Here is a 24978-nt window from a genome sequence, read left to right on the forward strand (position 1 = left end):
TGGAATGAACAAAGGCAGCACACAAAAAGGAGAAAAAGTCTAACAAGTCGGTGGCACAGTAGATAGTGTTGGACTGGGATGCAGAAGGACCCAGGTTCGAGACCCCGAGGTCACCAGCTTGAGCACGGGCTCATCTGGCTTGAGCAAAAAAAAGCTCACCCTGACCTGTGGTGGCTCAGTGGATAAAGCGTCAACCTGGAAACACTGAGGTTGCCGGTTCAAAACCCTGGCTTGCCTGGTCAAGGCACATATAGGAGTTGATGCTTCCTGCTCCTCCTCTCTCTCTCTCTCTCTCAATCTCTCTCTCCCACCCTCCTCTCTAAAATAAATAAATAACTAAAAAAAAGCTCACCAGCTTGGACCCAAGGTCACTGGCTCGAGCAAGGGGTTACTCGGTCTGCTGAAGGCCCGTGGTCAAGGCACATATGAGAAAGCAATCAATCAAGGTGTCCCAACGAAAAACGGATGATTGATGCTTCTCATCTCTCTCCATTCCTGTCTGTCTGTTCCTATCTATCCCTCTCTCTGATTCTCTCTCTATCCCTGTAAAAAAAAATAAAAAAAAAAGGAGAAAAAGAAAGAAAACAGCAAGCAACTAGTAAGTCTGCATTTTTTCTTTTCTCCAGAGCACCCTGTACTGGGGCAGGCAGCCTTAGGCAGGTTAGTAAGCTTATTTCTTTCGTGTTAGGGCTGATATGTGTAATACCTCCAGGAACTTCACACTAACACTTACAAGTGAAATGCCCTATGACCCTCTATTAGCTGAAATTCTTTGGCTGCAAAATAAATTCTAGTAGTTAGATACAGTTTAAAGGGGATTTCATTGCTTGTTCTGAAACAGTACAAGAGAATTAGATGGACTTTGAAAATTCTCCTATTTTATATGACTCAGGACTGGTGAGATGACTCAGATCATTTTTATGATCTCAGGGCACTTCTGTCTCCAGCTGCTGTTCCTTTATATAACATTCCCTCAATAGAGTTCTCTATAGAGGCTTTTCCGTTTTTTACAATTAAAGCGCTCTGATCGGCGCTTGCCATTCCATTGAAACCGCCTGGCAAGGTAAGCAATGACGACTAGGGTGAGAGGTCCAATCCTCTTCCTATTTGACCTTCAGTACTGTTTGACAGGGTTGACTGTTTTCCTTCCTGAATCGCCTTCCTAGCTTTTGCAGCAATGTAAACCAGTCTCTCACTGGTTCTTTCTCCTCTTTTCCAAGGGAGTTGTTCATGGGCTTGTCCACACTAACTTCTTCACCGAGACCGTCTGCCTCAAAATACCGCCTATATTGAGGACAGGAATTTGTATCTTCGACTTACCTCTCCTGAACTCTAGAGTTCAGATTGCTTGTTTTATATTTTTATTTGGATATCTAGTAAACATTTCCATCTCAAAAACAAAAACCTATGGTCAAAATCCCACTTGTAAACATCCAGGCAAAAATTCAAAATGAAACCGTGGCTAACCAAATCCATACTCAAATTCAAAGAACAATCTCCAATGATCAGATAACTTAATCTCTGAACTGGAAGGCAGGGACAGTATGAACAAGTCAATCACTGGCTTCATCATAGCATGGAAAATAAACATCTACAATTCAAATTTAATTTCCGCAATACCTATCAAAATGGCATTCATTAGCCTGTAGCATCTATTCTTGATTAAAGCTACAGCTAAAACAAAACAACACCTCACAATGAAGAGTATTTAAAATAAGGGGACAACTTTAACTTAATGGAGACACACTAAAATGGCCTCATTTTAGAACCAGAAGCAACATTAGTAATTAAAAGTTCAACTTCCTAATCTTCCAGATGAAGAACCAAGAGAAAGAAACAAGGCTCAGAGAAGTTAAGTAACATGCCTAATGTTATTCAGCCAATATGTGGCAGAGCCAGGACTTGAACCCATGTCTGTGAACTCCAAGTCTGAGGCTTTCTGTCATCATTCCTATTTTATATATCATAAGAAATTCTGGTAATAGCTATTAAGGGGGAAATAAAAACAAAACAGTATACTATACAGAAATGAAGAATTAGCCCTGACTGGTGGCACAGTGGATAAAGCATTGCCCCAGAGTGCCGAGGTCGCCAGTTTGATCCCAGGGTCACCAACTCAATCACAAGGGCGCTGGCTCGACCCCTAATGTCCCTGGTTTGAACCCCAGTCGGGGCACATATGAGAAGCAGTCAATGGCACAATCAAGTGGAACAAGTTGATGCTTCTCTCTCTCTCTTCCTCTCTCTCTCTCAAAAAAAAAAAAGAAGAAAGAATAGAATATCACATTGCAGAAAACTTGTTTGCCCATCTGGAGAGGCCAAAGGGGAGAGGTGTAGTTATTAGAGGAAATCAGTGAGTGTAAGCATGCAAGCCAGTGCCTCAGTTCAAAACCACAGGGAACATTTCCATCACAACAGTAATGAAAGCATTAAGTTATTAAACTCCTGGATGTACTTGAGCCACTATCATACTGAATCAAAGGAAGTAATAAAACTTTAATGGGAAAAATAAAATATAAGACCTCTACCCTCTCCCAGCTGGAAAAACTTAATAAAATAAAAAGGACAATTCTCCCCAACTTAATGAATAGATTAAATAAACTACTCCTAATTAAAATCCCCAAGATATTTTTTTAAATGTTAGAACAGTGCAATAAAAGAACAAATGGAAACCTATCAAAGAATATGAACAGGAAATGATGACAGATTCAAATTTTTGTTAAACACTTAATTCATACAAAAGAATATTTATATCATGTGTAAGATATAAGGAATAATAATTACATATTGATGTACTCACCACCAAGATAAAGAAATAGAAAATTCCCAGTATCTTTGAAACCCCTGTGTGGCCCACTCAAATGACATGCCCCTTCCCCAGCCCCTCCTGAGGTAGCCATTATCCCGAAGTTTGTTTTCATCATTCTCTGGTCTTACTTTGTTTCCCAAGAGCATACCTAACCTTAAACAATACAGCATTCAGTTTGCACACTTTTGAAATGTATGTAAATGAAATTCTAGAGTATTTAATCCCTACAACTTGCTTTTTTTGTTGTTGTTGAAATTTACCTGCCCAAGATTTCAACTGATGCATATAGCCTAATTTGCAATAAGCTGCACAGAAAATTCATTATATGGAATACACTATAATTTATTTGTGTTTTTTTCCTGCCAACAAAAATAAGGTTGTTTCCAGTGTTTTATATTATAAAAATCACTCCTGTGAACAGTCTTGTAAATTTCTTCAAACACATATGCCAAGAGTTTCTTTACAATGTATACTTAAGAACTTGTTGGAAGTTAGGGTATATACATGTTTATCTGAATAATGCCAACCAACTCCCACTTAGACAGCTACTGCGTATTGTGTCCAACAGCTGTTATTGCCATGCTTTAAACTTGTTTCTAATATAGTCAGTATAAAATATTATCTCATTTTCATTTCAATTTGCATGTCCTTGATTACCAAAGAGGTTGAGCACCTTTTCATTTTGTATGTAGTTTTTTTCTGAGAACTACCTGTTAAGTCTTCTGCCCATAGTTCTGTTGCTTTCTATGTCACACTGTTTTTTCCTTAAGATTCTTATTTGTCTTTATTTCTTATTTAAGAAGCCTTCATATATTCTGTCTACTAATCCCTTATTAATTATCTATATATATGTGGGCCCTGGCCAGTTGGCTCAGTGGTAGAGCATTGGCCCAGCATGTGAATATCCCAGGCTCAATTCCCCCCTGAGCTCATCAGGGCAACTTACTCAGACCAACATAGCCACATTTAACAACACAACTGTGCAATGAGAGACCATCAAGTCACCAGTACCTGGAGGAGAGAAGGGAGGCTCCCTATACCTGCCGCAGATAAGGGACAGAAAGACTACAGAGAGGAGCTGACATTTGAATGGGCCTCAAAAAAACTAGACAGAATGGAGAGGAAAGGAAAAAACACACACATATTGGAAGGTCATGATCGTCTAGGTGCTGGTTAGGCATCTCAGTTTTCTTCCAGAAGCCAGATGCACAAAGGCCTGGAGATGTGAAAAATACAAGGGCGCGTCTGACTTTCTTTCCCTTAAAGACGCCCACTGAGACTGTGGGAAGCCGTGGGCTGGATCCGCAGGCCAGGAGGAATGTTTTGCCAATTCCTGTTTCCTTGTTAACATGGAAAAAAGTATTAAAGAGGAGCTGTTTCTTTTTACTTCTAGGAATTTACCCCAGAGCAGTGACCAGAGATGGATGTCAAGATACACTCACAGCACTCAAAAACAGGAAACCAATGGCCAACCACTAGAGTTAGCTCAGTTAAAACACTCTGCAGTCATCAAAAAGCATGCTGTCAGAGATCAGGTGATGGCATGGAAGAGCTACACTGCGTATTAAGTGGAAAAAAAAAACAGGTTACAAAACAATATGATCCCAACTTTATGGGGAAAAAATATAACATTTTTTTTGAAGATCAAAAAGAAAATGTTAAAAGAATCTCTATGCAGTGGGATTATGGGTGATAACCTTCTTTATCTTTGTTGTCTATTTTCTATAATGAATATGCTCTACTTTTTAAAAATTAGATAACACCTCACAAAGAACTGTTATTTAAACATAGCCACACAATTGGAAACAGGTTTGAGTGGCTCACCTTCTGCAGGACGGGGGTAGGACAGGTGTCATCAAACAGGACTGAGTTGAAGATTCCATAGATGCCCTCATGGAGGTGGTACACCATGGCCGTGGGGGTGGAACCGGTCTGCTCTGCAAGGAGGGCAGAGGTCAGGGGCAGGGCAAGCAGCAAGATGAGGGGGTGGGAGGGGGGAGCTGGCAGAATGGGGGTTTCACAAGGATGATGGGTCACTGGAGTGAAAGGGCTACCCCTGCCTCAACTATGGGCTGGCTCCTGCCTCCTCCTGCCTTGTTGGAAGCACCCACCCTTGTAGCTAAGCAACCCTGCCCAAGACATAGGCTTAGCCTATGACTGAGCCCCTCAATGCCCCAGTAAGGGCAGAGGAAAAGCCCACCCAAGTTCAAAACCCTAAGAGGTTGAGCCATTTGCTTAGAGGCACATGACTGAGGCAGTGCAGGGGCTGGAATGAGAAGCCAGGTCTCCTGGTGGGACTATATAAGATAATACCCCAGATCTATAAAAGAGGCCGGAGGAATGCCACACACACACACACACACACACACACACACACAAGACATTCCATCACCCCTCCATATGGATTCTCTTGTGGGGCTGCCAAGAGGACTGATCTGTCTGGAAGGGCAGGGAAGAGTGCTGACGTTGGCAGAATGGGCAGAGATGCCTTGAGTCAGCCCAGCCTGAACTTGAATCCCAGCACTGCCCCTTATCAGCTATCTGACCTGGAGCTGATGACTCAACCTCTCCTGCCTATGTCTGTCATCTGTGAAGGGCTTAGATGAACATAAACTGTCATTATTTTCATTATGTTATGAGACACAATAGGGTGGATAAGAGCCTGTACTTAGGGACAGGAGACAAAAACATGGGATCAAATGCAGGCTTTACCTCTTACTATCTGTTAAGCAATTTACTTGTATTTTCTTCAGTTCTCAATGTCCTCTTCTACACAACTAATAAATTATCTCTACTACCTAAGTGTTTTGATCTTAATCTTCATAAAATATGAAGATGCACAGGAAAAAAGATGCTAAATATATGTCTTCGGGGTGAGAGGGCTTGTAAGTTTCCCTAAAGTAAAGACCCAGTCTTAAGATCCCCCCACTCCCTAAAACTAGACCCTGCTCAGCCAACCAGTCCCTACCTTCAGGAAAGAACAGAGCTCTGCTGCCCACCTGGCACCTACCCTCCCTGCCAGGCTGATCCAGAAGAACCTCCTTCTTGGCGATGATGCTGACTGCCAAGGTAAAGGCCGAGGTCACGTAATAACGCCCCAGCTTGGCAAGGATGTCCACGCCACAGCCCTCTGGGAAGTACAGGTCCAAGGCTGAGTTGATTACCGAAGCAATCTGGTGGTAGGTGGATACGGGGGTGAAAAATTACTTGTTTGAAATGTGGGGTTTAGACGGAAGACCTGCTACCACTTCAAGTCTATTTCTTTTTTTCTTTTTTTTTCTTTTTGTATTTTTCTGAAGCTGGAAACGGGGAGGCAGTCAGATAGACTCCCACATGCGCCCGACCGGGATCCACCGGCATGCCCACCAGGGGGCGATGCTCTGCCCCTCCGGGGCGTTGCTCTGTTGCGACCAGAGCCACTCTAGCGCCTGAGGTAGAGGCCATGGAGCCATCCCCAGTGCCCGGGTCAACTTTGCTCCAATGGAGCCTTGGCTGCGGGAGGGGAAGAGAGAGACAGAGAGGAAGGAGAGGGGGAGGAGTAGAGAAGCAGATGGGCGTTTCTCCTGTGTGCCCTGGCCAGGAATCAAACCCCGGACTTCTGCACGCCAGGCTGACGCTCTACCACTGAGCCAACTGGTCAGTGCCTCAAGTCTATTTCTTGAAAGCTTCTTTGATTTAAGAAAGAACCTGGCAGCTGCTAAGGCCCCAGCTGATAACCGCGGATGGCTGACTGAGAAAGTAGGTGGAAGGCAGGGCTGGGTCCAGCCCCCCATGCTTATGTAAGTCATCCTTCTCAATGTCCCCATGGTGAGAAGAGGCACTCTTTTTTTTTTTATTTTTTTTATTTTTTTATTTATTCATTTTAGAGAGGAGAGGGAGAGACAGAAAGAGAGAGAGGAGAGACAGAGAGAGAGAAGGGGGAGGAGCTGGAAGCATCAACTCCCATATGTGCCTTGACCAGGTAAGCCCAGGGTTTTGAACCGGCGACCTCAGCATTTCCAGGTCGACACTTTATCCACTGCGCCACCACAGGTCAGGCGAGAAGAGGCACTCTTAAAGTGACACTTGTACTCAGATTCTAGAAGCCCTGATGTGGATTTTTTTTTTTCATAAATAACCAATCTGTTAAATCAATGGTCCCCAACCTTTTTTGGGCCATGGACAGGTTTAATGTCAGAAAATATTTTCACAGACCGGCCTTTAGGGTGGGACGGATAAATGTATCATGTGACCAAGACAAGCATCAACAGTGAGTCTTAGACAGATGTAACAGAGGGAATCTGGTCATTTTTAAAAAATAAAACATCATTCAGACTTAAATATAAATAAAACGGAAATAATGTAAGTTATTTATTCTTTCTCTGCGGACCAGTACCAAATGGCTCACGGATTGGTACCGGTCAGTGGCCCGGGGGTTGGGGACCACTGTGTTAAATGACACATATTTTCTAGAAAATACAAACAAGCAAAAACTGATATCAAAATCAGCCCTAATTTCAGCATGAATGGATCTAGAGGGTATTAAGCTAAGTGAAATAAGTCAGTCAGAGGATAACAAATGCCATATGATTTCACTTATATGTGGAATCTGAAGAAAAATAAACAAAATTTAAACAGATTCATAGACACAAAGAGCCGACTGATGGTTGCCAGATTGGGGTGGGGGGTGGGGGAATGGGTAAAAAAGGTGAAGGGATTAAGTTACAAAATAATTACAAGCATGTAAAGTACAGCATAGGGAATATAGTCAATATTACTGTAATAAGTACGTATAGTGCCAGGGGGGTACTGGAAATATCAGGGGGGACACTTTGTAAAGTATACGATTGTCTAACCACTGTGCTGTACCCCTGAAACTAATACAAATAATATTGAATGTAAACAGTAATTGAAAAATAACATTTGAAGTTCATTTCAAAAAAATATCACTACTAATTCTATTATCCAGATTAATCATTGTTAACTTTTTGGAGAAAGTCTTTTCATTCTTTTTTTATACAAACATTATTGTTTATGCTAAACAAGATAGGACTATACACATATGTTTTTTTATAACCTGGTTTTACTCAATAGACTGTGAATGACCTGTCCATATGAGTAAATGTTCTCACTGTAAGAATGTTTCATAATTTAACCAATCCCCAGGTGTTAGATGGACCAGGGAGGTACAAAGAATTCTATGGTGTACAGTGCTGCAATGTTCATTTGTTGGGCTAATTCTTTTTTTTTTTTTTTTTTCATTTTTTCTGAAGCTGGAAATGGGGAGAGACAGTCAGACAGACTCCCGCATGCGCCCGACCGGGATCCACCCGGCACGCCCACCAGGGGCGACGCTCTGTCCACCAGGGGGCGATAATCTGCCCATCCTGGGCGTCGCCATGTTGCGACCAGAGCCACTCCAGCGCCTGGGGCAGAGGCCACAGAGCCATCCCCAGCGCCCGGGCCATCCTTGCTCCAATGGAGCCTTGGCTGCGGGAGGGGAAGAGAGAGACAGAGAGGGAAAGCGTGGCGGAGGGGTGGAGAAGCAAATGGGCGCTTCTCCTGTGTGCCCTGGCCGGGAATCGAACCCGGGTCCTCCGCACGCTAGGCCGACGCTCTACCGCTGAGCCAACCGGCCAGGGCTGTTAGGCTAATTCTTTGTGTCTATTGCGTATTATTTTCTTAGGGTCAGGTTTTCGATGTGGATATTCCGGAATGAAGCTCTTGCTGCTAAGGAGAAGCGCCCCCTAGTGGTTAGAGTAGTGACTGAGATGACATATTTTTCTTGATTCCATCTCATAGATGGGAAAGTGGACAGTTTTGCTTTCCACAAACTGTATATGGACAGTTTACCATATACATGGTAGATTTGCATATTTATTAAAGCTTCAGGCAGTAAAGCTTTACCGTTTCCCGTTTGATTTCTCATCAGCCCAGACCTTTAGAGAGCTTCATGATTTATGCAAATAATGCTTGGTTGAGCCTCAAATGTGTGCATGGGCAGGAGTCAGGCAGAGCTGGGTATGCAACTAGCTCTACCATGGACTCAGGAAGTGATGCGATTTCTTTGAGCCTCATTAGTTCAGCAGTAACACAAGGTTAATAATCAGGTACCAGTAAAGTACCTACCACAGCACTTAGCACACAGGACCTGCTTATAATGGACTCCCTCTTGTCATTATAACCCTCCTGCCTCACACCCACCCTAGCCCCAACCCCCACAGAGCCCAGTGTGACACTTCTGGTCCAAGGTTACCTCTTCAAATCGCACTTTGGCCCCCTCCACTCCAGGGAAGCCACCACCAAGGTCCAGGATGTGCATCCGGTGGCCCAGCTCGGCACCCATTTCAAACACAAGCCGGGCATCTGAGATGGACCGAGCATACGCCTGAGGGTCAGCACAGCCACTGCCAATGTGAAAACTGTGAAAGAAGGAAAAGCTTTGGCTTACATGCAGGACCCCAGCTGCCACCATCTCAGCCCCAGCCAGAAAAGCACGTGGACATGGTACCCACCCATTTGACAAATGTCATGACGGAGGGTCTGAGAGCTTTAGTGGATGACTGAGGGCCAGTGTGGCAGGTGAGGAGGGGGCAGGAGACTGGGCCCTTGGTGCCCCTGCTATCCCTCTGTTCTGCCCCTAGGGCTGGGCCTTCAGGGATGAGGGCCAGGACCCCAGAGTCAGCCAGAACAGGATGTACCCTCAGTCAGCAGTGTGGACTGCCCAGACTTCAGTTTGCCCATCTGTAAAGTGGGGATAAGACCCCAGAGGGCTATGGGATAACGCACATGAAATGGTTAGCACAGGACCTGGAATGTTCTAAGTAAGAATAAGTGAAAACTATGTTGTTAGGTCATTGCTACTCTTTCCACTCCCTGCAAAGAGACAGGCAGAGCACAGGTGGGGCCTCCAGGCTGGTAAATCTCCTGCAAAGCTAGGCAGGTCCTTCCTGGGACAAGACCTGGAGACTATGGGGTTGGGGCAGCAGGACGCCAAACCTTCTTTCTGAAGAGCTGAAAATCTCCAATGGCAGAATTCCAGGTCCAGGGACAGGCCCTCCTCGGACCTGGGGGAGTTCTCCTACCCAATCGGTTAATTCACAGGAAGGAGGCCATGGGCTGGGTGTAGGTGGAGATGGTGGGGCTTCCAGACACTCACCTCACACCTACCACCTCTACGTGGCTCTTCTTGGCGTTCTGAAGCAGTTGTCTGCAGGACTTCAGCAATGCTCCAAACTTGAGGCTGAGGCGGCTCAGGGAGTGGGAGTGGTCAGCGGCGATGCACAGGACCATCCTGCCGGGACACGCAGGGCCTCTGCCTCTGCCAGCAGACCGCCTCCCCGCCCCGCTCCGGCCTCTTCTCTGAGTGCAGGGCTGGGCACCCTTGCGGCTCAGAGCCACCCAACCCCACAGGCCTCCCGACCCCTTCCTCCTCCTGCACAGCCTCCTAGTCCTGTCCCAATCCATTCCCTAACGACCACGGGCCCTGCTCCGCTCCGCCCCGGTGGCGAACTCGCCAGATCTCCCCAAATCTCTCCACAGCTCCACTTCCTTTTCTTGTATAAGGGAAACCATTCAATTTTTCACTTCAATTTTTCAAACACCGTCTTATTGAGGATCCCAATATCATGTACAACAGACAAAAATGCAAGCTGCCTTCGGTGAACGAGAGTGGCTCACTGTCTGGCCTCCCCTCCACCCAGAAGCCCCTCCCTGGAATCCCCAGGGTGTCAGGTGACCAGGATAGAGCTTCAGCCTGAGCAAAACCTCCCGCCCTGACCTCTCACAAGCCCATTTGCATCAGGTCCTTGTCCTGCGACCAGCTTCACTCACTATCTCCCTTACGCCTGGAATGCGGTCTGTTCCAGTGACACCAAATTTCTGCCTATCCTGCAAACACCCCATGATATTTCTGACCTCCATGCATTTCATGTATCAGTTCACTCTGATACACTGTTGGTGCCCTCCCCAAATTCAATTCACCACTCAAGGCCCACTTCAAATGCTGCTTCCTCCATGAAGTTTTCCCGACCACCCCCTCTAGCGCTCTCAGTGGTGACTTTGACCTCCATAACACAATAGGCTCTAATTAGTTATTTCTGCCTTTGTCAGAGATAGGCCCTGGGATCCTGGGTCCAGTCCAGGGGTGCCTGCCCCAACCTCCCGTGACTGTGGCTGGGCCAGGGCAGTCCTCAGCTCCAACGCCACTCCTCCCACCCCTCCCCATCCCCACACAAATGGCTCTCCGCTTACTTGGCACTGGAGTGGCTCTTCACCACCTTTGCCAGCTCCATCTCGTTGTCAAAGCTCAGCAGCCGGACCCCATGCTTGGCAGCATACTTGATCTGTGCAATTTGCTTACAGGGGTTGGCATAGATGATCTTACTGGCAGGGATGCCAATACGCTGAACCAACTCCATCTCTGCCTGTGGAGTCCCAAAGGGAGTGGTGAGGAGGCACCAGGGCCTGCTGGGCCCACAGAAGCCCAGGAGACACAGATGAAGGGCAAAGCCACAGCTACGCATGCAGAGGTCCATAGGAAGCGGGCCTTGCGGTTAAACAACAGACATACAAGAATCAGGACTCATGCTGGTTCACTGTTCTGACAGGCAGGGCTGCCCTGCACAGTCCTGCGGGGGGCCCCATTCACAGAGGATACATGGTAGATTTGCATATTTGTTAAAGCTTCCTGGCAGAGAAGCTTTCTTACAAAATCAGTATATTTATTATAACAATTGAGTGTCTTAAGGAAGGCGTACATTTTCTAATTCACACTAAGGCATTATATGGACTCAAAGTGGCCCTGACAACAGACCTCTGACACGTTTTCCCAGCAAATTTAAATGCAGTCGATGTATTAGAAAGTTCACAACACCAGGAGTCTTTCTGACACAGGCCTGCTGTGTGCATGGCACTGGGCTGGGTGACTCCAGCGAGCCCCTCTCCCCACGGGGCCTCCTCTTCCTCACCTTTCCAGAACACTGCTCCACCTGATGGCTGCATTGATGATACAGTGATGATGACAATGACAGCAACCATGGTCATTGCGCACCTAACCACAAGCAGGTACACAATGAGATGCTCATTATATCAGGTGTTGGCAAACTTTTTCTATAAAGAGCCAGAGGGTAATTGGTTTAGGCTTTGCAGGCCAGACAGTTTCGGTGACAAGTACTCTACTGCCACTGTAGCACCAAAGTAGCCACAGACAATGTATACGAATGAGCTAGGCTGGGATCCAATAAAACTTCAAAAAATCCGCGGTGGGCTGGATCTGGCCCACCGTTCACAGCCTGCCACCCTTACTGTAGATTAACCGCTTTATTTACTCCTTACGATAATCCCAACAGACAGGTAGATATTAATTAGCTCCATTCTACAGAGAAGGACACTGATGCTCAGCGAGGCCATGTAGCAAGTAGGTGGCAGAACCAGCTTTCAAATCCAGGCCTGACTCTCTATGATTAAAGGAAGGAAGTCAGTTGAGAAATACAGAGCTATTTTTAGCCTTCCTGAGTTTGTAATGAGACTCTGATTTTAATTTAGCAACTTTCCAGCACAAGGTATTTATGTGCATTAGCTCAAGCAACGCCTATAACTATCCTATTGGCTACATTTTACGGAGGACAGAGAGGCCCACCAGCCTGCAGGGACACAGCCAGTAAGGAGCACAGTAGGACACAAGGTACAATTCCAGAGCTGGAATTGCCACTGTTACAGCTTGTTTCCAAAGACCCCGAGTCTGGGTGCATATGAGCTGTGTTGCTCCCTGCTTCACCACAGGAGAGGAGAGGAAGAAGCAGTGTTAGCACTCTGGGGACCTGAGGTTTAGCTTTGACTGAAAATATTTAAATAAAAGCCACTGCAGTAATCATCAAGAAATGCAAATCAAAACCACAATGAGATATCACCTCACTCTGGTCAGAATGGCTGTTGTCAAAAAGACAAGAAATAACAAACATTGGGGAGGATGTGGAGAAAAAAAGACCCTCATGCAGTGTTGGTGGGAATGTAAATTGGTGCAGCCACTGTGGGAAACAGTGTGGGAATTTCTCAAAAAATTATAACTAGAACTACCATATGACTCAGCAATCCCACTTCTGGATATTTATCTGAAGAAATCAAAAAACACTAATTCAAAAAGATATATTCAGGCCCTGGCCGGTTGGCTCAGCGGTAGAGCGTCGGCCTAGCGTGCGGAGGACCCGGGTTCGATTCCCGGCCAGGGCACACAGGAGAAGCGCCCATTTGCTTCTCCACCCCTCCGCCGCACTTTCCCTCTCTGTCTCTCTCTTCCCCTCCCGCAGCCAAGGCTCCATTGGAGCAAAGATGGCCCGGGCGCTGGGGATGGCTCTGTGGCCTCTGCCCCAGGCGCTAGAGTGGCTCTGGTTGCAACATGGCGACGCCCAGGATGGGCAGAGCATCGCCCCCTGGTGGGCAGAGCATCGCCCCTGGTGGGCGTGCCGTGTGGATCCCGGTCTAGGAGTCTGTCTGACTGTCTCTCCCTGTTTCCAGCTTCAGAAAAATGAAAAAAAAAAAAAAGGATATATTCATCCTTATGTTCACTGCAGCATTATTTACAATAGCCAAGATATGGAAGCAACCTAGTGGTCCATCAATAGATAAATGGATAAAAAAACCCATGTGGTATACATATACAATGGAATATTACTCAGCCATAAAAATGAAATCTTGCCATTTGCAACACAATGAATAGACCTAGAGGATATTGCACTAAGTAAAATAAGTCTGTCAGAGAACAATAAATATCGTATAATTTCACATATATGTGGAATCTAAAATACAAAATAAACAGAAAAACTAAGCAAAAAAAAGACTCATAGAGAACAAACTGATGGTTAGAAGAGGAAATGAGAGTTGGGGGGAAGGGAAAAAATGGTGAAGGGGAATAAGAGGTACAAATTTTCAATTATAGAATACATAAGTCATGGGAATATAATGTACAGCATGGATAATACAGTCAATAATATCATAATAACTATGTGACTAGACTTGTGATCACTGCATAAGGTATATGTCTAATCACTGTGTTGTATACCTGAAACTAGTGTAATATTGTATGCTATAATTTTAAAATAATTTTTTTTTTTTTCTGAAGCTGGAAACGGGGAGAGACAGTCAGACAGACTCCCGCATGCGCCCGACCGGGATCCACCCGGCACGCCCACTAGGGGCGACGCTCTGCCCACCAGGGGGCGATGCTCTGCCCCTCCGGGGCGTCGCTCTGCCGAGACCAGAGCCACTCTAGCGCCTGGGGCAGAGGCCAAGGAGCCATCCCCAGCGCCCGGGCCATTCTTGCTCCAATGGAGCCTTGGCTGAGGGAGGGGAAGAGAGAGATAGAGAGGAAGGAGGGGGGAGGTGGAGAAGCAAATGGGCGCTTCTCCTATGTGCCCTGGCCGGGAATCGAACCTGGGTCCCCTGCATGCCAGGCTGACGCTCTACCGCTGAGCCAACCGGCCAGGGCCTAATTTTTTTTTCTTAAGTGAGAAGCAGGGAGGCAGAGAGACAGGCTCCCACATGTGCCCTAACCAGGATTCACCTGGCAAGCCCCTATGGGGTGATGCTCTGCCCATCTGGGGCAATTGCTCTGTTGCTCAGCAACCAAGCTATTTTAGCACCTGAGGAGAGGTCATGGAGCCATCCTCAGGGCCCGGGGCCAACTGGCTCCAACAGAGCCATGGCTGCGGAAGGGGAAGAGAGAGATAAAGAAAAGGGAGAGGGGGAGGGGTGGAGAAGCTGATGGTCAATTCTCCTGTGTGCCCTGACCAGGAATTGAACCTGGGACATTCACATGCCAGGCTAGTGCTCTACTGATAAACCAACCAACCAGGGCCAAAATAAATTTTTTTAAAGAAAAAAAAAATACCATGGCCAGCCACTGCAACAAATATTTTATTTATATTCTTATTTATCTTTATAATAATCTTATAAAATAGGAAATAGGGGCTTAGTGAGGTTAAGTGACCTGTCCAAAGTAACACAGTATAAAAGCAACACAACTGAAATTCTAACCCAGAACTGTCAGACTTGAGCATACCAGCCAGCTTTTAACCATAGTACAATGGAGAACTCAGCCTTGATCCTCAGTTGACAGGTATTTCTGGAGCTCTAATGAGTTGCCAGGCTCTGTGCTAGGTGCTAATGAAAACAAGTGGTGAGTAAAGCAGACAGGGTCTCTGACCCTGTGCTACCTTCAGGCTGGTGGGAAAGACAGGAAGGAATGAGCACTGAGTAATGATGGAATTACAAATGGATAAGAGCCATGAAGAAAAAGGGCAGAATACTAAAGAGAATGCAGATGGGAAGACGTGGGTGTAGGGCCAAAGGACAGCCTTTCTGGTGGTCAGAAATTTAAGCCGAGATCCACAGGAGGCTGAGGCCAGGCCAAGATGGAAGGAAGGAAAGGTTTCTGGGAAAGGAAGCGTCTGTGCAGAGGTTCTAAGGCCAGAAGGTGCTCAGCCTGATATAGAGGATGGTGGAGTAGCCTGGGCCAAGTGCACACAGTGGGGAAGATGAGGTTGGAGGGAGGTGGCAGAGCCAACAGAAAAACCAAGGGGGCTGATGCGGATTCATATTTTATCCTGCGAGTGACAGGAAGCAGAGTGAAGGGTTGCAAAAAGGGAAATGACATGCTCGGATTTGCATTTGAAATGCAAGGTCTTGAATGCCTATCACTCTGGCTGCCCTGAAGGGCCAGAGAGGATTGTGGGGAGACTGATCACAATCACCCTGGCAGAGCTAAGAGTCTGCACTAAAAAGGCATGTGTTCTGGAAGCCGGGCTGGCAAGCTCAGTGGTGGATCACACATGGAGATGCTGGGTGAGGATGTCTGAGGGGACTCCGTGCCCAACAGACCAGGGGACTTTTCTCGGAGGGAAGATCATGAGTGCATTTGAACACACTGGGTTCCAAGCATCGAGTTTCCTTATCAAACCAGTAGCTGGTTACATAGCTCTAGGTAAGAGCTCAAAATATGGGAAGTGGTGGCACACTGATGACATTTAAAGCCATGGGAGATAAAACTCCCTAAGCAGAGTGAGAGTTTACAAGAGAGGGAGGCTGAGATGGAACCCAGAGGCGCTCCCGTTGGGAGAGCAGTTGAAGACGGCAGAAAGCTGGCACCCAGGACCTGCAGAGGCGAGCAGAGAGGGCGGCTCCAGAGAGGCAGAACACAGAGACTATAATGCCATTCTTGTCAAAGCAAAGCCTGTCCTACAATGTATATCTTTGTGGAAGGCCATGTCTCAACTGTCAGAGGCACCCAGCGAAGGTGGGGCAGGGGCCGAGCAGCCTTCACTGTCATCTGATAGACTTCTGAAGTCTTTACAAGTAGGAGCATCTGCTATTGTTGAATTTTTTTTAAAGACTCTGTCATTAAATGGGGAGTTGCTACTAAATGGACATCAGATATCAATTCTGCAAGATGAGTAAGTTCTAGAGATCAGCTGTACAACATTGTGCCTAATGTTAACCATGCTTAAAAATTCATTAAGGCCATAGGTCTCATGTTAAGTGTTCTTACTGCCAAAAAAATAAAAATAAAAGTCCCTGTATTGAATATTGTTGAAAGGCCAAATAATAAGAGGATCAAGGAGTGTCCCCAACAAAGTCTAAATGCATCAACATGAACATATCTTGAAAACCTGCTGAGTTGAAAGCTATTGCCAAACAGTACACACCAAGTGCCTATTATTTTATATTTTATCACAAAATCATGAGATATTTTGTATATTTTCTGTAGGTCATATTTGTAAGTTTGTTTCATTTTGTTTTAGGTGAAAGAGAGGAGGGGAGATAGTGAGACAGAGTCCTGCATATGCCCAGACCAGGATCTACCTGGCAACCCACCTGGGGTCAATGCTTGAATCAACCAAGCTATCCTCAGTGCCCGGGGCCAACACTCAAACCAATCAAGCCACTGGCTGTGAGAGGGAAAGAGAGAGAGAAGGGGGAGAGGAAGGGGTAGAGAAGCAGATGGTCACTTCTCATGTGTGCCGTGGCCAGGGATCAATCCCTGGATGTTCACACACTGGGCTAACACTCTATCCACTGAGCCAACCAGCCTTGTATTCTTTAAATACTATATACCGGCCCTGGCCAGTTGGCTCAGTGGTAGAGTGTCAGCCTGGTATGCAGGAGTCCTGGGTTCGATTCCCGGCCAGGGCACACAGGAGAAGCGCCCATCTGCTTCTCCACCCCTCCCCCTCTCCTTCCTCTCTGTCTCTCTCTTCCCCTCCCGCAGCCAAGGCTCCATTGGAGCAAAGTTGGCCTGGGCGCTGAGGATGGCTCTGTGGCCTCTGCCTCAGGCGCTAGAATGGCTCTGGTTGCAACAGAGCAACGTCTCAGATGGGCAGAACATCGCCCCCTAATGGGCATGTTGGGTGGATCCCGGTTGGGCGCATGTGGGAGTCTGTCTGACTGCCTCCCCATTTCCAACTTTAGAAAAATACAAAAATAAAAATAAAAATAAATAAATAAATGCTATATACCCACCAAACTCAAATTCATAAAAGCAATGATCTCTGGAGGCATAAAGCTGATGTGCTACTTTTGTGTGTGTGTGTATGTGTGTGTGTGAATGAATAAATACATATATTATTTGAATAATAATGAAGGTAAATAATTTAAAATAAAGTGCTCTCTGGATGTCAGTGGGGACACTGGTAAAAGGAGGTTCCTCGGGGTAGGGAGTGGAGATCGGGAAGCAATGGTGCAGGGAGCGGGTGCTAAGGGAAAGTGACCAGTGAGTGCAAACATGCAAGTGTAGACAACTCACTCATTTTGGCCATGAAAGTGTAAAGGATCAGAGTGGGGGATGATGCAGTATCTAGGAAAGGCTTTCTAAGATGGAAGCATGCTAAAAGAGAGAGCAAGAGAGGGCAAGAAATGGGGTCAGGAGAGATGACATAAGATCTTTGGGAAGGCGTGGTCTGTGCCCTTGACCCTGGAGCCCTCTGATGAAAATTTGTACACCCAGCCCCAGCTCACTGCCGAGTCCTCAGTCAATGTCAGCCAAGGCGTGTGCTAAGCATGACCACCAGCGATGGCTGACCAGAAGAGGGCAGCCTTGAACTTCCAAGGAAAGCTGGGCGTCTTGCAGTCCTGTCTCAGTAAATGCACCCAAAGGTCTGCTCCATCCCACCCAGCAGGAGTACTTGGCCTCTCCCAGTCCTCAGGGTTAGCATGTCACCAGTCTAGTGCCAAAGCAGCCATACTCTCCCTCAGATTTTGGAGAAGACAGCAACTATAGAATCAGAGACCTCACTGCTGAACACATGCAGTCACTTCCCAGTGAATCTCCCAACCTCTGAGCCTCCTTTCCTTATGCCTCAAATGCTTCCTCACAGGACTGTCGTCAGAATCATGGCAATAATAATTACCTCACAGGGTTGTTGCGAGAATAAAATGAGATCATGTACAGAAAACGCTTGGCAAAGCGCCTGGCACAACAGAAGCACTCAGCCAATGGTAGTAAATATGCTTTTAAAGTCCCCACTGACTTCAAAGTCCCCAAACACCCTTTGGAGGACAGCCCCTGAGGTTATAGTCCAAGGGCTCCACGTCTGGGTTTCCAGAAGCAAAGTCAGAAGGGTTCAGTCCTGCTTTTCACCCCTATACCAAGAGGCCGGAAAAGGGTCCCTTCCTCCTCGCCCACAGCAAAGGCCGAGCGTGTGCAGGGGAAAGTCCTATGAGCAAGTTGTAGTTGGTCCCCAGTTACAACTGTGAAATGGCAATCTCTCTCCTGTGCCCCTCACAGTGTCTTATGTGACACATGCATCAAACCAGGTGCACAAAGCGAGAGCTAATGCACAGGGGCTTTGCGGGTGACAAGAGGGAGAGACTCATCTATCAACAGCAGCATTAACATTAGTCTCTAATAAAGGTTAACCTGCTCTGACTGTCCCACCCTGGTGCACGCACACCCATCTCCCACTGCAATACCACCAGCCTGTCATCCTGTCCATTGGCTCCCTTCTCCCCGGGGAGCCCCTTCTAAAACTCTCCTCACAACACCCAGTCATGTTGCTGCCTTTAAGAGGCTTAAAGGGATTTTTTAAAGGGTTTAAAAAGGGTTCCTCTCAAAACAATTAATACTAACCATTACAAAAAATAACAGTAGTGACAATAGCACAAATCAATGCCCACCAGGCACCTCAGGGCCCTTGCACTTGCTGTTCCCTCTGCCTAGAATGCTTATCCCCTAGTTATCCACCTGGCTTGATCCTTTGCTTCCTTCAAGTCTGTATTCACATTTCAGCAAAACCTTCCATGGTCAAACAGTCTAAAAGTGTATCCTCTCTCCCAATACCCTTTACTTCCCTCTCCCACTTTAATTTTCTCCACAGTATTTACCATCTAAAATACTATCGATTTTCATTGTTTATTTAACTTATTTTAGAAACCAAGCTCCATGAAGAAAGAGTTTTTGTTGTTGTTGTTTTACTTGCTAAATCCCCACCTAGAAGAGTACTTGGCACCACTGTAGGTGCTCAGTAAAATGTCTGCTGAATAAATAAATATATCCAAAGCTGTACTCTGAAGAAACTTCATAGCCTAAAGGCTTTTCTCAAGTAAGAACAGAATGAAAATAGATAAGCTAAGCATCCAACTCAAGGACAGCAGTCTTACTCAACACTCTATTGCCAGCCCTACCTAGCACAGTGACTAGCACATTATAAGAGCTCAATGAATAAAGAATAATAGTAAATATGCAAAATGAATCTAAATTGAGCAGGAGAGAATTAAGGCAACAGCAGTAATAAAATTAGAAAGTCAACAGAATTGGCAACAACAACAAAACTCTAAAAGGATCAGTTAAGAAAATGTAGCCACACATTAAGATTATAAATGAAAAATAAATAAATAAAACCAACAAGAGGGTGTTTTTGTTTTGTTTTAATTAAAATAATACCATGTATAGCTCTGTGCCAAGAAATTTGAGTCAAAAGGTGACCCATCTATCCCAGGGCCACAAAAGGTTCTAATTTGGAACTTCAAGGCCGGCAAATTCCATGCTTGTTTCTCCCTCCCTCATCCCTTAAAGCCCTTCCTTGTAAGTGGCCCTTTCCAGAGGGAAGGGGCCAGCTGCAGGTCACTCCTGCCTCCCAGGCCCACCCACAGCAGCCCCGCCATGTGTGTGCTCAGTCGGCAGCAAGGGTCAGTGCACTGGCGGGGGCGGGGGCTCACCTTGTTGGCACAGCTGAAGCCCAGCCCCAGCTCAGCCAGGACCTTCAGCACGCCCAGGCTGCTGTTGCACTTGACAGCGTAAAAGGGCCGGACTCGAGGCAGGCACTTCAGAAAGCAGAAGTGCTTCCTCACTACCGCACCCAGGTCAGCCACGAAGAAGGCAGTGACCTCACCCTGCACAACAAGATGGGTGAATGTGAGACCCCACCAAGCTCCCTCTGTGCATGCCATCCCTGGTCCTCCTGGGTATCTGCCCAAGCTCAGCTGTGGCCACAATGCTACCCTGCTCTAGATTCTCTGGTGCTCCCCAAGAGTACAGGGCAGGAGGCAAACTCCTCAGCTTGGCGTTCCAGGGTCTATGATCCAGCCCTGGTCCCCTACCCCTCCTGCCGTACTGGATTATTTATTTTCCCACCTCCAAGGCTCTGTTCCCATCATGCCCTCCACATACAATGCCCTTTCCCCACTTGTGCCTGGCAAATTCCTAACCTACCTTCAAGTTTCATCTCGAACACCACCTCCCCTAAACCAAGAGGGCAACTCTGCCTCTCATGCTCCTACTGTATTTTGTACTTGCTGCCCAAGCGTCAGAACTGTTTGTGCATCTGCCTTCTCCAAGAAAAGACAAATTTCTTGAAGGCCAAAGCTATGGCCTGCAGTGCACTGCTTTTCACATAGTGGCCCTCAGTGAAGCCTGCCTCCCCAGGCCCACCCACAGCAGCCCCGCCATGTGTGTGCTCAGTAGGCAGCAAGGGTCAGTGCGCTGGCGGGGGCGGGGGCTCACCTTGTTGGCACAGCTGAAGCCCAGCCCCAGCTCAGCCAGAACCTTCAGCACGCCCAGGCTGAGGTCTAGTGCACTGCTTTTCACATACTGGCCCTCAGTGGCCCCACTGCCACTGTAGTCCATACCTGTGGACAAGTGGCCAGCACAGATTTGCTAAGGGCTGAACACATATGAGGCTATGGGTGAGGCCACATTACTGAAACCTTCCCTGGGACTCAGTTTCTCTTTATGCAACATTTTTTTTTAACTGATGCCCACTTGGTGTCAGACATTATGCTAAGGGACAGAAATGACCAGAGAGGGCTCTAGCTCTGAAGGGAGTTAGGTCTGGAAGAGAACAAACCCCTTATGTAATTATAAGTGCATACAATAAATGCCAGATAGGAGTTTATACACAATGCAGCGGGGGCCAGGGAGAAAGAAAATACAAAATCTGCCTGGCCAATCAGGAAAAAGTGACACTGATGAGTAATATGCAGAAATAGGTAAGAGGGAGAGAGGCTGGGAGAAGAGTGCTCTAGGCAAAGGAATAATTTTAGAGCATATGGCATCATTGGGACCTATGAGCAGAGTAACCAGCTCTGATGGAGCATGGTTAGCATAGGAGAAGCTGGAAATGGGGCTATGAAAGCAGAGGGCTTCTGACATGGTCCTGTGTAGACAACTGGAAACTACCAATGAATTCTGATTTTGAGCAGGGCTGTGATAAAGTTGGGGAGGGTCAGGCAGGAGGAGGTTAGGGGGACTTTAGAAAGATGAGGCCATGTTTGGGAAGAGCACATTGAAGGGTGCTCTTCCCAAGGAGGCTGAACTCATAGAGCTTGTTGATGCCTAGATGGGGGGGGGGCTCCCAGGTTTCTGACCTACATCTAGGGCTAGGTAGGGGATAATGGTGCTGTCCTCAAAGCAAAAAACAGGAGGGACAGATATGGGGGCAAGGACCAAGAATTGTGGATAAAATGAGCATGTCTCTTGCAAATTCATAGTAAAGATTGAATAGCAAATAAATGAATGAATAAGATGAGGGCCCCAGGGGCCGTTTGAGAGGAGGCAACTGGCCCTGCCCATGAAACAGGGGACCCACTCCCACTCTCAGTCTCTCACCGTGGTGGCCTGTGAGGCCCCCAGAGTGAGTTCCTCCAGCAGGTCTCGAGTGCTGAAGCCCTCCTCCACCATCACAAAGTCCGTTTCACTCAGGTAGCCGGCCATGCCGAGGAGGAGGATCCGATGGTCTGGATGGAGCTGCCGCCGCCGCCTTAGAAAGTATGCAACACACTGCGGGGGAAGAATGAGGGGGCTGCTGGCCTGGGTGTCCATGCGGGGTGGGACTGGCTTCCGCTGACCCCCTCACTTCCCCAAGCCAGGGTGCCCAAGACCTGTCACACCCACCACGTCTCTAACGCAAGCCTGGGGAACATAGGTTCACTGGTAAAGGTCAGAGACCAACGGGAATCCGGGACTGGGACAACGCATTAGCTGCCTATATGGCACTGCCTCTCCGAGCCTGTTTCCCCATCTGTAAAATGTAAGAATTGGTTTGGAGATCCTTTCCAGTTGTGAAATTCAGGTTTTAGTGAAAAAGCAAAGAAAGAACAAGAAATCAGGAAAGCCGAGAATCTCCGTTGGCCAAGTTTCCAGCGAGCCCCAAGTCCGGATCACGCCCACCGAAAGAGGCTGCGGGTGGCTCCGCCAGGGAGTCTCAGCCCAGAGCTGGAGCTTAAGTTCGAGTCAGCTCTGCTGAGTGACCTTGGGTACAGCCCCCTCCCCTCAGAGCCTCAGTTTCATCGTTTGTAAATGAGGGCCGCTGGTCCTGGAGTGCTAGGATTCTGAGCGTGTATGGGGCGCCATACAGGCTCCAGGGCGAGCACCAAAGGCTGAGTTTCTGCCTGGGGAGCCCTCCCGAGTGCAGACCCCCACCCCGCCACCAAAGACAAACATGCCCTTACCAAGCCCCGTCCTCCTTCGCGGGAGCCAGAGCCAGGCGCTGCTAGGGGGGGTCGCCGGTGACCTCGAAACTTGTGCAACACCCCAAAGAGGAGTGGCAGTTGCGGAGCCGAAGCCCCTGCTGAAAGGAGGCAAGAGGGGCCAGGGACACATCAGCACTGGAACCGCGGGCGCCCGCTTCCTGAGGCTCCCAGAGCTATTCCCCGCACTCGCCTTAAAACACATTTACACGGCTTCGGCCCATAGATCTCCCCAGCGAGTGAATCGGGTCCTCCGCGCCTCCGCTCGCTTGCTCCCCGCCGACTCCGGCCCCGCGGCCTGCGCCCCCCGCTTAGCAGCCACCGACCCCACGCCTAGCCTGCCTCCCGCCGCCTGCTTATATAAGCCCCGCCCAGGGCCCGCCCCTGTTGCTCAGGCTCCGCCCCCGCTCAGCCTCCTCTGTAGCCCTGGCAACCGGGTGCCACCATCCCATTGGTCAATTCTGACATAAAGCATTCAGCTCCTCCAGCCTGGTCCGCAAACCTGAGTGGCTGTACTGCCGGCTGATCCCTGGTCCACCGCTACCCCACGCCTGGAAATCGGAACTGCAGACTCGCCACCGCAGAATCCCTGGCATTTACGCGGTGGAACGCTTAGATCATGGATCTTGGATCTTAGAGAATGGACAGGAAGCCAGAGGATTTCCTATTTGCTCCGGAGCTTTTTCTGTGACTACCTCCTCTCCTCTGTCTTGCTCCTCCCTCGAAGTGCAGGTCAAAAGTCATCTTGATTTACATTTCTAATAAGATTCTTTTTACTTAATTTCCTCTTCCTGTATCCTCTCTGATTCCTCCAACTCAAACCAACCAAAAGGTCTTCAAAGAGCTTTCTTGTGATTTTCCTAGCTCAGGGCAATCCCTCCCTTCATTCCATCCTCTGAAATTGGACAAATGCCTTTCACCTCTCAAATGAAATGTGTCTCCTTCAGAGAAGGTAAGTGTTCTCTGACTTCCCCACTCAAAGCATTTCTTCTATACCTGAAAAACTCCTATTCGTTCATCCAACTCCAGTATCTCACCTCCCCTGTTAAGCTTCCCAGGATTTTCCTAGCCTGGAGGAGCAAGGCACTAGCAGCACTTATATCTATGTGGACTTCTCACCCCTTTGGCTCTAGTTACCCACATGGTAAGATTCCTGATGTTGTTTTATGCTTCTTGTTTGGTAACATTTCTCAGAGAGTTTGTGAGCTCCCAAGGGCAGGAACTGAGTGCCAGGCTCCTCACAATACCCAATGCCTATCATAAACAAGAGTGCTGATGAGGATTTAATATATATGTTATTCAAAAGCTAACTTAAAAGTTCATCTGAAACAGTAATCATATGAGAACAGCAAAGACATTCTTAGAAAAGAAGAAAGAGGACTTCCTCTGCCAGATTGCAAAGTATTTTGTAAAGCTATAGTCTTTGAAATTGCATAATGGTGGTGCAGGAAAAGATAGCAACAGAACAGAATCTAGAATAGTCCTGTGCACACTGGAAAATGTGGTACACAATGAAGACAGCATTTCAAATCAATGGGGCCAAAGGCCTTTTGGTGTAACATGTTTTTGTGTCCTCATCAGGCTGTAGGCTTCTTGAACGGCAGAGGCACTTCTAGTTCTGTCTCAGTGTCTGCCTAGGTCACCCTGCACAACCTAATCAGAACATGCTCAGCACGCAGATGGTATATAGAGCAGTGACCGAGGAGTCTGGAAGAGCCATTTTCTGCTCTCTACCCCGCCTGGCCACATGACTGCTGGGTGTCCTTGGTTGGGTCATCCTACTTAGAGTCATTCCTGCCTGGCTTGAGTTCAAACTGAATGATTTCTCTGGGTCCTTCTACCTGGAACCTTCTTGCTTTTTATGCATAGGAACAGCTTTCAGAAGGCAATCAGCTTTACAGGAGGGATCATCTGCAGGTACATGCTTTGAGAGATTTGTAGTCGTTTGTACCATAGCATGAATTAGTGACTGAGGTCTTCTGAGAACAAGCATCTACTGACTGGGAAGAGGTAGACCAGGACAGCCATGAATGAAACCTCAAAGGGACTCACCAAGAAAAGATGACAGTATGAGGAGGGGAGCAGCACCCAAACAAACTTTGGCTCTACTTTTATTTTTAACCATTTTTGATACCATAATCCAAGTCTATCTCTCTAGCTCTTTTCATACCCTGGCACAGAGGAGGCACATAGTAGGCACATTCAGTATGTTTACTGAATGAATCAACAGAAGT

General features: G+C 47.3%; 1 protein-coding gene across 4 annotated transcripts in view; it reads right to left on the bottom strand.

Annotated features, from left to right (window-relative positions):
- Window positions 1-23646, bottom strand: part of AZIN2 (antizyme inhibitor 2) — a 33386-nt gene extending 9740 nt beyond the window's left edge. For 2 of the 4 annotated variants that reach the window (XM_066269750.1, XM_066269748.1), the window contains exons 1-9: window positions 23247-23646; window positions 22727-22845; window positions 21885-22055; window positions 19997-20170; window positions 11042-11214; window positions 9948-10082; window positions 9045-9210; window positions 5820-5982; window positions 4634-4746 (exon numbers count right to left, since the gene is read on the bottom strand). In XM_066269750.1, coding sequence (XP_066125847.1) covers window positions 4634-4746; window positions 5820-5982; window positions 9045-9210; window positions 9948-10082; window positions 11042-11214; window positions 19997-20170; window positions 21885-22055; window positions 22727-22845; window positions 23247-23340 — 1308 coding nt within the window. In that variant the 5' untranslated portion in view covers window positions 23341-23646. Of the gene's footprint in view, window positions 1-4633; window positions 4747-5819; window positions 5983-9044; window positions 9211-9947; window positions 10083-11041; window positions 11215-19996; window positions 20171-21884; window positions 22056-22726; window positions 22846-22937; window positions 23083-23246 lie in introns of those variants that run through there. The other 2 variants (XM_066269752.1, XM_066269751.1) reach the window with 2 other exon arrangements.
- Between the last annotated feature and the right edge of the window lie 1332 nt (window positions 23647-24978).

This window comes from Saccopteryx bilineata, chromosome 3 (assembly GCF_036850765.1).
Source record: "Saccopteryx bilineata isolate mSacBil1 chromosome 3, mSacBil1_pri_phased_curated, whole genome shotgun sequence".
Lineage (NCBI taxonomy): Eukaryota > Metazoa > Chordata > Mammalia > Chiroptera > Emballonuridae > Saccopteryx > Saccopteryx bilineata.